Below are 16,282 nucleotides of genomic sequence, written 5' to 3' on the forward strand. Positions count from 1 at the left end.
CCAAGCGCGTGCGTGGTGCCACTCATGTGCCCACTACAGAAGTTGCCGAGGCGGCAGTTCATAATGATATGCCATCTGCAGGTGAGACTCTTGGCACAACAGCTCTAGCTCCTGGTGGTGCAGATATTGCTCAGGCCACTATTCCATGTGCTGGTCTTCCACCTAAGCGTCGTAGCCCCCGCAAGCAATCAACAGTTGTATCCAATGCACCAGCTGCAGCTAGGAGTAGCAGAGATGAGTCTGGTTACATCCCTGCGTCCACACTGTTCCCGCCAACCGCCAAAAGCAATGTTATGGAGAAACCAGAAGACCAGAGTATAACTGATGCAGGTGCCAAGCCGGGCACGAGTGATGAAGGTGAACGTCCGGAGCAGACTGCACCTTTACCCGCAGTGGAAATCCCCAGCTTAAATCTGCGCACTTCCAAACTCCCAATCAACATCGGTGTCCCCTACAGCCCCAACAAGAGGATTGTCAACAAATCTACGCCCGTCACCACTGACAGCACGCCCCGCCTTATTGGCAAGCCTGATGATTCTGTAACAGCTGATCCCGAAGATATGTTTGTTGATCTTTCACCGTTGGATTCTGCCCCGCAAGTTGTTCGCGGTCCGGCCAGTAGGCATGAGAGGCACCCAATGGCCTTCACCCCACCAAGCTTCAGCCTTGGCGTTAGTCAAGATCAACTAGTGGCTCAAGATCCTATGCCAGTTGCCTTTGCTTTTCCTGGAGGCGTGCCCGCAATGATGGCGCAGCCAATGGTTGAGGGCAGGAAGGCTGTCAAGTTCGCAGAGCCGATCGTCCAAGGTACATTTATCATGTGCTTTTGTCATTTTCTTGTATACATCTTTGTAGTTTGACTTTTGTCCCAATCATTTTTTTTGGGGGTTCTCACTTGTTATGGCAACTGATATGTGATGACATGGCAACTAGATTTGATGCACCATGTCACCTACATTTTTTTGCTGCCATGCTGCATTTTTTCATTGGGCAACCACATGGCAACTGTAGTTGTCGTCACATGGCAAATACAGTGCAATATACATGGCAACTGGATTTGCCGCACCGTGTCACCTGCATTTGTTGTTTACACGCTGCATTTTTTTCATACGGCAAGCACACGGCAAGTGGACTTGACTCAACATGGCAACTGTAGTTGTTGTGAGATGGCAACTATAGTGCAAACTACGTGGCAACTGTAGTTGCTGTGGCATGGCATCTGTAGTGGCACCACACATGGCAACTCCTCACTTTTTGTACCTACATTTCACATCATGCACCCTATCTTTCTCACAATCCATCTGTTTTTGACTTCTAGGTATCCTAATCCACTTTTTTTATCCTTGCAGCCACCCCTGAGGAGATTTCACCGTCACTTGATGAAGCTTACTGCAGGATCGAGGAGGTAGCATTGCAGAGGAGGTCCTCACGAGGGCAGGGGCAATCAAGTTCCAACGTGCCTGCAAATACGGTATCTGAGGATACCATTAGGAGTGCCACCCCTGGTTCTGTGAGACAGCAGAGGGTAGTTCACCCACCTCCCGCGGAAGACTACGAGCCCGAATTCAGGGCCACAAAGGAACAGAACCAAGCGGTTTGGAAATGTGAGGGCCAGCAGCAAGCACATGAAGGAGCTAAAAGCGTAAATGACCACACCATATAATCTCTCGTTTTGCTTTGTTCTGTTTTTATCATTCATCTTCTTCGTACTTTCTATACATGATCCACTTATGCTTTAGTTCTTTTTTATTATTTTACTTAGTAGGCATGATTCGTTCATGTTACATCATTTTCATACAGCTCATGTTTGGACAGAAACAAGGTCATTCAATGCAGAGCGACGTACGTCGACCTGGGTGATCTTGTCGAGTTCGTGAGGCCAAATGGTAAAATGTCAACGAATGTAGCTGCATGCGGGATTGACTACATCAACAATCATATGGATATTTCTGCCGACAAAACAATCATGCATTACAGTGTGACCTGCAAAATATGGGATGGTGACTTCCACCACAAAATCCCGAGGAAGAATTTCGGCCAACACGGTGAATTCAAGCTCACACTAAAGAAATATGTGAGTTCTCCTCCCCCTGGTTGCACTTTTTTTCCACATGGTATGGTTTTTTGCCATCATCTGCACCCTGTTTATGTGGCAGATGTTTCATGTGGCATCAGCTACCGTGCAAACTGACTTTTTGATTTTTTTTTTCCATCCCGTGCAAACTATGTGGCAACTTCAAAGTAAAATACACGGCAAATTTTGTTCATACATGGACGGCAACTTTCTCTCAACTACACCAACCATAACTAAAACATTCTACGTGATTCTACATTTTTGTCCCCTGATGTTCTTCATGTGAACTCTGCTTCTCATTTCCTTCACTTTTACATGCAGGTCATGTTCCCCATGTTCCAGGAACTTGCACCACACGACCCACACGACAAGTGTGGTCACCACTATGCGATCTGTCTTGACCTGAAGAACCAACGCTTTGAGGTGCTTGATTCAATGCGGTCGGCAGCTAATGCAGACCTCACTTCGCATGCTGAATTCTTCATCAACAATGTCAAAGAGACATGGAACCGTCACTACGAACACTCAAAGGTCCAGATCAGACATTTCCCAATTGAGTACGTGGCGACCACGAATCAAGGGAACACGTAATTTCCTACCCCCCTTCCTTCATGTGCCATTTACATCAATCCCACCCCTCTGTTATTTGTTACATATGAATTGAAGTTTATCACTGCTATGTCTGTCCTCTTTTTTGCGAGTTCACCTGACTCTTTTTCTTGTACAGGACGGACTGTGGCTTTCACACGTTGGAATACTTTGCAAAGTGGGAAGGTAGACTTGTCCCCGCTGTCACAGCGGCAACGGTCGTTGAGCCCCGGAAAATCTATACATGGAACTGGTTGACGAATGAAGATTTCAACAAGCGGTCCGGAGCACGCGAGTTCATGGAGGAAGCTGTCAAGAAAGTCATCAAGAAGTACAAGTGATCACGCACACCGGACGCATACCTTACATTCTGTTGCCGAGGAATGTAAGGTACTATTTCTTTTGTTTCTTTGTCAAAAACTATGTTCGTGTGCTATGTTATGACGGCAACCCCGCGTAGCCTACTATGTAGTGGTGGTGTGTGAGCGACATTTGAATAGGTTCTGTAATACATGTGTGGATGTGAACCTTTTTTAGGCATGACAGCAGATATTTTTTATGTTTATCATTACTACTATGATTTCATCGTTTGTAGCACCAGTTTTGCTGTTTTGAATGCGTCTACGATGTTTTAAAAAATGGCAAATGTAGTTCATCAGACATGGTTAGTGAAAGTCATCGTCGTTTTTCATTTGGCTGTTTTGCTTCTTCTTTTTCATCGCTAATTGCACCGGCTAGCATGGTAGATTGATCATGTAGCCCCAACCTTTCCTGCGGTTGATGCACGTTACGCTTTTCTTCAACTTGTTTCCCATACATTGCACACAACACACTATGTGTCACTAAACCGCGTTGAATTATCATGGAAATATATGTGATGCAGAGTCATTACAAATGCCATGGCATATTTTTCAGTATAGCTAACATGGCATATTCAGTACAAACAACACGGCAGATCCAGTACAATTAACATGGCAGATCCAGTACAACTAACATGGCATATTTAGTATAAAATAGCATGTCAAATTTAGTATAAAATAGCATGTCAAATTTAGTATAAAATAGCATGGCAAATTTAGTATAAAATAGCATGGCAGATTAAGTATCCATAACATGGCAACTACATTTATCCATTCAATGTATTCTCCTTCAACTTCTGACGCCCCTCAAGAGTCATTCTCCCAATTTAGTATAGATAACATGGCATATTTTTACACTACATGCTATTTTATACTACATTTACAAATACCATGGCATATTTTTCAGTACAGCTAACATGGCAGATTCAGTACAAACAACACGGCAGATCCAGTACAATTAACATGGCAGATCTAGTACAACTAACATGGCAAATTTAGTGTAAAATAGCATGGCAAATTTAGTATAAAATAGCATGGCAAATTTAGTATAAAATAGCATGGCAACTACATTTATCCATTCAATGTATTCTCCTTCAACTTCTGACGCCCCTCAAAAGTCATTCTCCCAATTTAAAAAAAATCACAACATCTAGGGGTACAAAACGAAATGTCCACAAGGACCATGTCACAGTGCCCCAATTTTTGCTTATGGATTGCCCATCCCTTTCTTTGTTTTCTTGTGTTTCGCTTGAATCTCCAATCCCGATTTGTACCTTACCTCTCTTGGACAACCCTTTGTGATGGAACGGGGTGGGTTCCTGACCTGGGTTTGTGTGCTTGCTGTTCCAGATCCTATCTTCGAGTTTTTAGATGATGGCCCCGTGGACGAAGGCACACTTGATGTGCGGGGGAACTTGTGTAAGGCTTCCTCAGCTTTCCTCTTCTTGATCTCATCAAGCTCTCTTTTCAGGGCCTTCCTGTGTTTTTCTGCGACTCTCGTTGTCTCATCACTCTTGCACGCTTCATCAATTAGCTCAGCATAGTTCTTTGTCAACACAACATGCCTCACGGCTTCCATGGTTGACTCTGGTCTCTCGTCATGCACAGCTAGAACTGCGTTTGTTGTCTGCGGCGCCAACACGTCGTCAGCGTCCCAAGTCCATCGCCGCCTTATGAAATGGCGGGGCATCCGTGTCACAGCGTTCATGTCCATTACTTTTAGTATGTGACATCACACAATGCCGTTTCGTTCAAACTTGCAGCATTGGCAGTAGTATTCTCCTTGGCCTATTAAGGCTTTCACGAAGTAGTTCCTTCCTTTGTCCGGGTCTTCAGGTTCTGAATCCGACATGCCCAAAATAGAACACACCTTGAACGTATGTTCGTCAACCTGGAAAGCCGTGAACATGCTGGCACGCTTTATTTCTTCCTGGAATCTGCAAGTTTTGTGTGTTTTCTGTTACACATGGCAACTATAGTACATAACACATGGCAACTGTAGTACATAACACATGGCAACTGTAGTACATTAGACATGGCAACTGTAGTATATTAGACATGGCAACTGTAGTACATTAGACATGGCAACTGCATTGCACTTTCAATTGGCCATTGTCATTTCCATACAAACATCCCAAATAGAAGCACAGTGCTTAAAACATGGCAACTGCATTTATTAAACATGGTAACCTCAGTTGAGCAAATATGGCATTTTGCATTTTAGGAAACATGTCAACTAGCATTTTCAGAAAACATGGCAAATGCAGTTCAGTAAACATGGCAACTACACAACATTTTCATTTGGCATTGGCATTTTGCATACAACATGCCTAGTGGAAGTACAGTGCATTAAACATGGCAATTGCATTTCATTGAACATGGCAACTGCATTCCATTGAAGATGACAACTGCAGCTGAGCAAGCATGGCAAAACAGTGGTTCACTAAACATGGCAACTGCAGTTGAGTAATCATGTCAAACATTAGTTCATTAAACATGGCATCCTCAGATCATGGCAACTGCATTGCATTCTACATGGCCCCTACTGCCTTCATACTTGTTCAAATAAGACTATAACACAACTAACTTACTTGTTAAAGATCTTGTTGGTGTATATCTTGCTCATTTGCCTCTCCATCGGTAAATACGTTAGCAATTTTGGCTGCTTTAGCACGGTGGTCGCTTCTTGCTGCAGCTCAGATCCCAGAATTTTTTGTTGCAAAGCTGTGTATTGCTTGGCAAACTGTAGCAATGAGTTGCCAGGGCTCACGTACCGCTTCAAAACAGCATTGAACCCCTCGCTGCGCTGCGTAGTCTGCAGAAAGGGGAAGAAGCACTACATGAAGTAGGCCGGCACCCAGTACATTCGCTTCTCCCACAGGCTAGCAAGCATCTCGTTGTCTTGGACTTGATATGTTTCAATCATGGCCATATAACTCCTTTCAAACTCCTCCACCGTCAAACTGTGGTCCACGCACAGCTCGAATGCCTTGTGGAGCTCTCGACGGTCAGCAAAGAACGGTCCTAGCGTCTCCTCAGCCTTCTTTATAATGTGCCACCTGCAGTGCTTGTGCACTACCAATGGAAAGACCTCCTCTATGCCTGCATGCATGCTGAAATCCTGGTCTGTTATTATGTTCATCGGAGCAAGTCCATTCATGCACTCCAAAAAGGTCTTGAACAGCCAAACGTACCCATCCGTGTCTTCGTTTCGAATGAGCCCGCAGCCGAACTGCAACGACTGATTGTGGTTATTTATTCCTATGAACAGAGCGCATGGCATCTTGTACATATTAGTGAGATACATCGCGTCAAATGAAATGCAATCTCGGAAATGTTTGTAGGCTCTCCTTGCAGCACCATCCACCCAATACATGTTCCTGACACGGTCCTCATCGTCCAACCTTATCCTGTAGAGAAATCTGGATCTTCCTTCGCTTTCTCGTCGAAGTAGGCCATTGTGGCCTCTATGTCAGCCAACTTGCTCTCTCTATGGTACTTTGCCTGTAGGTTTATGACGTCAGATGGTATGTAGGGCATGCTACTCAGAGTCCCCTTTTGCTGTGGATGAGTGATAGTATCTGTACCATTCTTGATGGACCAACGTTACAATCATGTAGCAGCTTTACGAATTGCCTTTCGACGGGGATGAATCCTCTGTGGGCGGTCAGAAATTTTACCAGGTCGAACTTCTTTATGAGTTTGTGGTTGTGCTCATCAAAATAGTCAGTGACCACATACTGTGTTCCATCTACGTTTAGCTTACACCGGACAGGGTATCCCGTCTTGAGAATGACCCCTCTCTTTCGTTCCGGAACGACAGGCGCAACACCTTTCCCCTTCTTGTTCCTTCGTGCCTTGTGGCACCTCATCTTACCTCTATTGTACTCGTTTGTTTTCTTAATCTTCCTATGGTATTCGGTGTTGACCGCAAACCCATGGAACTTTGCATATGTCTGGTAGAATTCCTTTGCTTCTTCGAACGATTCAAATCTCTGCCCAACGTACGGTGGCTGAGGTACCATGATCTCTGATTGCCCATCATCTTCATCCCCTTGTGCCTCGTCATTAGTTTCATCATTCACTTCAGTATCGGCGGCAGTTTGATCTGCTTGAGTGTTGCCAGTGCTTGCGTTCAAAGGGGTGCTTGTCGGCATTGCAGGAATGATTGCCATTTCTGACTCTGACTCGGGATTGTCTACGGCATGACTTGTGGCTGGCTGGAGGACCGCGTCTTCCGTGCGCTCAGAGCTTCCCGCAGTAGATGCCCCTGCGCCGCTGTTCACTTTAGTCGTAGGCCCTGTAATAGAAAAAACCAGGGACAAGCGTAAGATCTTTTGCTTGAATGACATGTTTATCGTAACGGAGTACATCAACTTCAAGTGATTTGGCATGACATCATTCAAACAAGCAAGCTGTTAGTCTGCATGTCGACATGCATGGCAACTGTAGTTGTCTAGTCATGGCAGCTACTGTCCAACAAACATGGCAACTACTGGTTTTTCAGTAGTTGCATCAGTCATGCATGGCAACCAGCTCATTTTTTCAGTATGAAAACTTGGATTTTATGTGCATGGCAGCTGTAGTCCTGCATACATGGCAAATACTGCCGCCAACGCATGGCAAACTAATGTGTGCTAGCATCAATTTTTTTATATTCTAGTCTCGATCTCACTATGCAAATTTTTTATTTTACCTTGCTGTGCTGTATGTGCCCATATTGTGTGGTCCGTAACACCAAATTGATGTGATGTATCTGCATTGAGTGAAGCTTGCCATGAGATGTTTGTCAGGGTAGAAGCATCGTAATAACCTGTAAACATGGTATTTAGATGAGTAATGCATGGCAACTGCAAGTTGTCAATGAATGGCAAACTCAAGTTGTCCAGGATGGCAACTGTAGTTGTCCATGGATGGCAACTGCAAGTTGTCCATGGATGGCAACTACAAGTTGTCCATTGATGGCAACTGCAGTTGTTATGGGATGGCAACTGCAGTTGTCAACTACGCTCCTTCTGCTAATTCATTGTCCGCAACTTCACTTTTTATGGACTAACCTGTATACGACGTCGATGGTAGGTACATTGGTGCCGACTACCGCCACATGCTGCACGAAGGCTCTGCATTTTTCCCGACATAACTTGTGAGTCTGTTGCCATCCTTTTGCAAGTTTATTTTTCATGTTCAGACCAGTATGTTTCATTTTCGTATGCGTTACCTTGACTTGCCGCATTAGCTACTTGAAGTTGGCTGCCCGCACATTTGTCAGTGTTAGCGTCCTGTGACTGAACTTGCCATGATGCCCCCCTGAGTGTGTTTTGGTCATAAGAACCTGCAAAAAATGACAGTGTAGGACATAAGTAGATTTTCATCTTCATTGTCGCGAACATGGCAAATGTTCTTTTTCTTTTTGTTTTTCATGCATCATACCAATGCCTGCGTACTGTTCTAGTAGTGGCAGCAACGGCCCTGCAGAAATGAGTTGACTGTATTCTGATGCATCCCAAGGGGGTGTTTCTGGCCTTTGAGAACCGAAAAGATCAGTGCCATCTCCGTGACTCATTCTTTCCCGCGTCTCGTTTTCTGCCACCGTGCTATCAATCACTGCATGAACAAGAATGCATTAACAATCCACAAAAAATGTATCCTTGTGATGCTTGCATGTAGAAGTTAACACGTCAGTGTTATCACATTTTCATGCGTAGGCAACCGGCATATCATGGCTAGTAGGACATGTACATCCACTATCTTTTTCTAAAATATGAGTGCTAGCTAACTGTTTTATTCGATGGCATCAGCCACTACAATAGGATGGCAAGCTATATGTTGACATGGTGGCAGTTGACGACAATGATAGGTGGCAACTGACGTTAGACACCAGTGGCAATTACTTTTGACACCCTACATTATTCCAAATTTCTCAATTTTCTCTATCTTTTTATGGATTCCCACACATCCATCCATTTATCAACTACGTGCATCAATCTACAGAGAACTTACGATTATCTCTAACACAGTTCATGGCAGATCTAGTGTACTCTGCTTGGCAACTGCGAAGACACACAACCCACGTAGGATGGATCTAGTTGCCAACCTCGTCGGTAATTTTGTACTTTGCGCCATGTAGAAGGATAAGAAGCAATAGTTAGATCGGGAGATTACCTGTTTTTTAGCTGGTCTTTTTTGGAGGGCGTTGTTGGATTGGGGTGGGGGAGGGGGTGGGGGGAGGGTGGGGGTGTGGTTTCAGGTGGGAATGCCCTACGGATCTGATCTGGTTGCCATGGCAACTAGAGAAGGCCGGCGATGGAGGTAGAGGATCGGAACGTGGGAGAATATGGGCGGCAGTCGGGATTCGGGTGGTGGTAAAAGAGCGGGGTTGCCACGTCCGGGCGGGGTTGCCACACACCGGACGTGCGGGCGGGGTTGCCACACACCGGACGTTCGGGCGGGGTTGCCACACACCGGACGTGCGGGCCGTGCCGTTGTGCGCGCGAACGTAGTCGTGCGGGCTGGTTGCTGTCGATGCCGCACGAGGCGTGTGACACAACCCCCACACACCGGACGTGTGGCAGTTATCCGGACAAATAAACTATGAAGACGAAAATAAACCGTCGTGCATACCGGATTACGAATTCTCCTTTTAATACAGCAGTAGATAGACTACCAAGTGAAAACAAACCCTGATTGATTTTTATGAGAGGGAAATCCCCAATCCGTCGGCCGATTACAAACGCTTTACATTCAAGAAAAAATACGTATGCACATTTGGATATCGACAAAGGTAATCATCAATGATTGGTTGACTAGTGGGGTGGTTGTACTCCCGTCACTGCCCTGCCCATCGTTTCCGCCGCGCCCCGAGCCGACGCTGAGCGAGCCACCAAATCTACCAGCCGTGAAGGCCGGGCGGAGAGCACGCTGCCGGCAGCTTCCCCTCCCCTCCCCTCCTCGTCTCGCCATTTCCGCGGTATCGGAGCAGGGCAGGTGCGTGTCCGTCTCCTCCCCCAACTCCCACCCACCTCCCCCCTCCCCCCTCTACTGCTGCATTGCTGAGTCCGTACGCTCCAATCCACCGTCTGCTGCGGTGATGCCTCCCGGTAGCGGCGCCTGGCAGTAGGCTTCACCGCTTCGGCACTTCCCCGCTAGGATTCCCGACCCCGGCCGTGCTTGCTCACCGGCTCGATCGATTGCAGGCCGCGCGCGGTAGGTGGGTGCGAGCGGCTGGGACATAGGGATTGGGGGTCCGGTCTTGGTCAGTCAAGATTTACTCGCTTCTGAAGACTGCTTGCTAGGATTTCAATGGACAAAGCGCTAGGGCCGTAGGCCAACTTGGTTCCGCTGGCGCTTTGACGATCTGCCGCATTCAGCATTCGGGTGCTTTTCCACCTACAGTGATTTTTTTTCACTGCATCTGCCGGCGCTGGATCCATTAATTTCCTGATTGAACAATTCCAAAGCACATAGGAGTAAGTTAGATTACTGTACCGCCACCGCTGCGTTTGATTAGGACAGGCAGAGAATGCCTGCCTCTCTGTGGTGTTTCAGTTTTTTGATTCGATGAATTTGCTGATGAGCAATGGCCACATATGCTGGGCACATCCCCGAACCTGTGATGCACTGCTGCAGCGGGATTGTTATTTGGTGGTGGTCATGATTTGGGATTTTATTTGCGGTTCGCGCAAATAAAACACTGAAATCAGGATGACTTGCTAGACAGCTCAGCTTCCTGGAATGCCTGAGTTTGGTTCCCATGTCACACCACATCGCGAGATTACCACTGATCGAGCTTGGCTCTGTTCTTGAACTGTACAACCACCGTGCTTCGTTTATTCTGTGCATCTTCGCTTTCCTTGTTTGTTAGCACATGTTTTAAGGCATTAGATGGGAACTCTTCTTCAGCTTACTGTTCGGTTTATTTAAATTTTTCGTTCGCCGTTTGAAGAGTGAAGACACCAACTAGAATTTCCTCTGCAGATCTTGTCTGGCGTCTTCTTGGATGGCTGCTGCTGTAAAAACAAGTGGTGGTTTCTGTAACACACAGCAGCAGTGGCTACACTCAACGAGAGATCTGTTTTTACATGGATCTACTCGTTCGAATGCCAAAGAATGCAAAAGCAAGAAGACAAAAAAGCCCACTTCACTGTGTGTTAAAGCTACTTCCGCGAAAGTGGAATTAGATTTTAATGATCCATCTTGGAAGCAGAAGTTTCAAGAAGACTGGGATAATCGTTTTAATCTGCCACGTATTACAGATATATATGACTTGAAACCAAGGCCAACTACATTCTCACTCAAGAAACAGAGGTTTTGTGCGCCCTCTTTTCTTTGTCATCTTTGGATTAATTTGCCAGCCTTCCTGTAAGCTAATAACTATGCAGCATTTCTTATCCAATGCCACCTATTATCACTCTGCTAGAACTCCTACTGGTGATGAAGATAGTACACCTATGGATATGTGGAATGGTTACGTAAACAATGATGACCGGGCACTTATGAAGGTTAGTACTCTTATGAAAATTTAGCATGATACCGGAAGACTCAGATGTTAATTTAAAATTTAACATTTCACAGCGTTAGAGCCATCATTAAGCTGGGTGAGATTGTTTACTACTCCTGTACAGAAGATATGAAGATATGTTGTTGTAGTCTTTTAGACATTGGCAATTGGCAAGCATCAGTGCACACTTTGATGTTAACTTTTATAATAATATGCTATTTAAAGTTACAATGAGTATTATTATGTAAATATTCTGTATGGCAAATCTACTACTGCTATTCTCATATAGTGAATTTAAATACTTCTTTGTATCTTAGTCATGAAAGTTCAAATTGCTTGCTGCATGTACTTTAAACATCTATTTGTAATGGAGTAGTCATAAATGTTGTGGTATGCTTTCTCAGCAGCTAACTTCTATGATGCACGGCATCACTGAATTTATTAGCACCTAAAAGACGCATGTAGCTCGCAAAAGGCAGCTTTATTTTTGTTCCCACTATGCTGTGAACTTAACATAGCAATGCTACTTTAGGTGATAAAGTATTCGTCGCCTACTTCTGCTGGAGCAGAGTGCATTGATCCTGACTGTAGCTGGGTGGAGCAATGGTATGATATCTTCTAGGATAAATTCACAATATGAGTACTATTTCTTTCAGTGCCACAAGGATGCCATCTTTCTTCACATGCTATGTGTTATGCCACATCAACTTCTGCCCTTTTGTTTTCTACAATGGCGGAACTGCTACTTGTTTGTTAGATTTAACTCTTGAGAATCTTAAAGAGTCAGGCAGTGACAAATAGCTTTATGCAGGGTGCATCGTGCAGGGCCTCGTAAGGATATATACTATGAGCCAAATGAAGTAAAAGCTGCTATAGTTACTTGTGGAGGTCTCTGCCCTGGTTTGAATGATGTCATCAGACAGGTCCCTTTCTTTTAGCATTGTTCAAACAAATTCTGTTTTGCTGGCATGTCTACCTAAAGTTTGGTACATGCCCATGGTACTCATTGCGAACTTCAACTTAAGTAAGATTAATCAGCTCTGAAAATTATCATTGGGGCTATGAAGCTCTGCTTATCCTATGATTTCTCCAATTAGCTATCATAAAAAATCAACAAATTGAGTTTCATGCACATGGTGTTACACACACATGCATTTGTCTAATGTAAACTGCAAATATAAAAGTGGGGGCAAATTTCATCAGTGCATGATATTGATACAGTACTTTTATGTGTCCCCTGATCCTCAAACAGAAATGTTGGCGTTATCATTTGAAATATCCATGCAGCATTTTTATCAGTCCATGCAGTTTTTCGTAGATATGTTTTGTGGTTTTGTTAATGCTTTCGAACGGAGCATTTACCCTATCCAGTATTCTGGCATGCAAATGATATAATAGACTCGAGTGCAAATTTTTGGTTAATGTTGAGTATATGACGTGTATTTCCATGTGCAGGTAGTATTCACCCTAGAGACATATGGGGTTAAGAATATTGTTGGAATTCCATTTGGCTTTCGTGGATTTTTTGAAAAAGGTCTAAAAGAAATGCCAGTAAGAAGCTCCTCTCATAAATCAGCAAAACAGTTACTGCTTATTAGGTTCTCAGATTTCATTTTGGTAACACCATCCAGCTTTCACGTAATCTAGTGGAGAATATTAATCTTGCTGGTGGAAGTTTTCTAGGAGTCTCCCGTGGAGGACCTAAAACTAGTGAAATTGTAGATAGTATACAGGTAAGCTATCTGAATTGCAACAATTTTATTCTGTATTGGTTATTCCTATACTTTTTAATAATCATAGGTTTTTTCAGAAAATGATTAATGATTATCTGGTTTTTAGGCCAGAAGAATTGATATGCTTTTTGTACTTGGTGGAAATGGTACCCATGCAGGAGCAAATGCTATCCATGATGAGGTTCTTATATCTTTATATTTCTTGTCAGTCCTTTATTTTCTACCCTGAAGCAGTTGGAAAACATCCTACTGTGATTTTTATATATAATAAAGTTAGTATGGTCAGTACAGAAGTTCAATAATTAGGGGATTAGTATGAATAGTATTTACATAGGGTAGTTACAAGCTGAGAGGAGATACGATTGTAAGCATGGGATTAGAGATTTGTTGAATACATAACTCGAGTCTCTGGAGATGCTTCTGCTTGGTCCTGTGGGTCATCAGAATCAGGTCATCACAAAGATTGGAGCCCAAGTTATGAATTGTAGGAGGGATGTTCTTGAAGATGAGGTCATTCCTCTGTTTCCTGGCATATATATGATAATAATTATACTAAAGGAGGTCATTTCTTGTCAGTCCTTCATCCAAATATTACATTAGCCCATGAATCTTTGAGAATTAAATGGAACCTCGCGTATGTTCGAACCCAGATAGGTGAAGGATGCACGGATGCAGAAACCCCTACCGCTCATCTTGTTTCATCTTGCTTTCCAGATTCATCATCTTGAATGTTATATATATCTTGTTCGTGCACAATACCTATTGATTCCCCTTCCCCAAACACTTGCAGTGCCGTAAAAGAAAGCTCAAGGTTTCCGTTGTAGCAGTTCCAAAGACCATTGACAATGACATACCTTTAATGGACAAAACATTTGGTTTTGATACTGCTGTGGAAGAAGCTCAACGGGCCATTAACTCTGCCTATATAGAGGTAGACTGCTCTCTCTCTCTCTCTCTCTCTCTCTCTCTCTCCCTCTCTCTCTCTCTCTCTCTCTCTCTCTTTCTAAGCCACACTATAATATTATTAAAACATCATGTCATTAGGCACGAAGTGCGTACCATGGTATCGGCTTGGTCAAATTAATGGGAAGAAGCAGTGGTTTCATTGCAATGCATGCTTCTCTTTCAAGTGGGCAGGTTGATGTCTGCTTAATACCAGAGGTTCGTAAACACTGCACTGTTTGTATTGAAACGTACCATTTCTTCTCATGGATGATGTACCAATAGAATCTTATACTGTATGAAAAGGTCTCATTTGCGCTCGATGGAGAATATGGTGTTTTACAGCACCTCGAGCAGTTAATAAAGAACAAGGGATTCTGTGTGGTTTGTGTTGCTGAAGCTGCAGGACAAGTAAGTGAGCTCAGTGTGGTTTTAGCCTTTGGCTTTTTTCGCTCCATATACCACTGACTAGCTTCTGTTTTACCTTTTGTTTTCAGGAGTTACTGCAAAACTCAGGTGCAACTGATGCATCAGGAAATGCAATACTTAGCGACATTGGTGTTCACATGCAACAAAAGGTTTGTATATGATAAAATCTCTTTACCTCGGAAAGGTCGATCTTATAATGTACATGCTGTCCTTCGATACAGTAGAAAGTTAGATGGTTATGGTGACATTGAACTTGGTCTAGCCTTATTCGTCTTACCGTACTAGCTTCTCTAGCTGCTTATATGAGGTTGCTGAAACTGAGTGTCCCCCATACTTCCATCCTCCCGTTTCTCTGTTCCATTCTAGAAGTCGGCAATGGAGAGCATTTAGTGACACTGATTACACTGATCACTGTTACTATTTAATGACACTGATTACACTCTCCAGATCAAGACGCATTTCAAGGGCATCGGTGTCCATGCTGATATAAAATACATCGACCCGACGTACATGGTCCGGGCTTGTCGTGCCAATGCATCCGATGCGATTCTGTGCACCGTGCTTGGACAAAATGCCGTAAGTCAAATCAGTTTCCTGCAAGCCCTTGCGGTTTAATTAATCTTCTCGAACCGTAGACGTACAGTTCCCCATGTCATTATCCACAGCCTGCTCATGTGAGAATTCTATGATGCTGCCCTGTGCAGGTCCATGGAGCGTTTGCCGGGTTCAGTGGCATCACCTCCTGCATCTGCAACACTCACTACGTGTACCTCCCGGTCACGCAAGTCATCACAGCACCGAAGCGTGTGAACCACAAAGGCAGGATGTGGCACCGTTGCCTCACGTCCACAGGCCAGCCGGACTTCCGCTGACCACCTCTCGCTACAGAACTTGAATGATAAGTGCTACGGAATTTCGGTGTCAAGTTTTTGCCCCATGCAATCAGTTCGGTTTTTCTCTTTGTGTAATCAGTTAAGTTGTTCAATGTTAAAGTACTAGAGAATCTGAGTGCTGTGCTACATAATTAGTCCAGTTTTTGCTTGTGCAATCAGTTCAGTTCAACTTTGTAACCCCTTTTATTTTTCCCTTGCTCAGCCGGTTCAGTTTTTCCCATTTAACCTGTCCACCTTTTGATTTTTGTGTCACCAGTTCAGTCGGTATTTAGATGTTCAAAATTTCCGTTGTGTAATCAATGTAGTTTATGCCTTGTACTTATAACCCGTTCAGTCATTTATACTCCCTCCGTTCAAAAATAAGTGCCAGAACACTTACTTTGGAATAGAGGGAGTAATATGTTTCAGCGGTACAATTTTCCATTGTGAAAATTTTCAATTTCGACAGTCGGTGGATCACTGCTGGTGTTTTTTGTCACTCTGGAACGCTGAACGCTGATAGCATGGAAGTCTGGGTGTTTTGCCTTTTTTTTTCTATTCATTTTGACCATTTGACCTGAACTAGTGGGCTAAAGTCACCCAATTTGCGTCCAGTCAAGATCTCCCAAAAAATTTGTGCGAGAAATTAACAAAAAATAACTCATGGCCTGGTCTCTCGCCTGTCCAATGTAACGTTGCGCTGCACAATAGCAGACATTCTTATTGGGTGAAGAGACCATACGATAGAAAGTTTTTAGAAGAAAGGCACAAGCAACGCTCGGCTTTAC

The 16,282-nt window shown here is 44.0% G+C and overlaps 1 protein-coding gene across 1 annotated transcript; it reads left to right on the forward strand.

Annotated features, from left to right (window-relative positions):
• Nucleotides 1-9,843: 9,843 nt before the first annotated feature.
• LOC119287814 (ATP-dependent 6-phosphofructokinase 5, chloroplastic-like) lies at nt 9,844-15,835 on the forward strand. The gene is made up of 14 exons (XM_037567437.1): nt 9,844-10,005; nt 10,996-11,325; nt 11,438-11,519; nt 12,051-12,124; nt 12,330-12,441; nt 12,974-13,069; nt 13,150-13,251; nt 13,358-13,432; nt 14,042-14,182; nt 14,296-14,412; nt 14,500-14,604; nt 14,691-14,771; nt 15,070-15,198; nt 15,327-15,835. Exons 2-14 carry the CDS (start codon nt 11,018-11,020, stop codon nt 15,492-15,494), a joined length of 1,590 nt encoding a protein of 529 aa, XP_037423334.1. The 5' UTR covers nt 9,844-10,005; nt 10,996-11,017; the 3' UTR covers nt 15,495-15,835.
• Nucleotides 15,836-16,282: the final 447 nt, after the last annotated feature.

This window comes from Triticum dicoccoides, chromosome 4A (genome assembly GCF_002162155.2).
Source record: "Triticum dicoccoides isolate Atlit2015 ecotype Zavitan chromosome 4A, WEW_v2.0, whole genome shotgun sequence".
NCBI lineage: Eukaryota > Viridiplantae > Streptophyta > Magnoliopsida > Poales > Poaceae > Triticum > Triticum dicoccoides.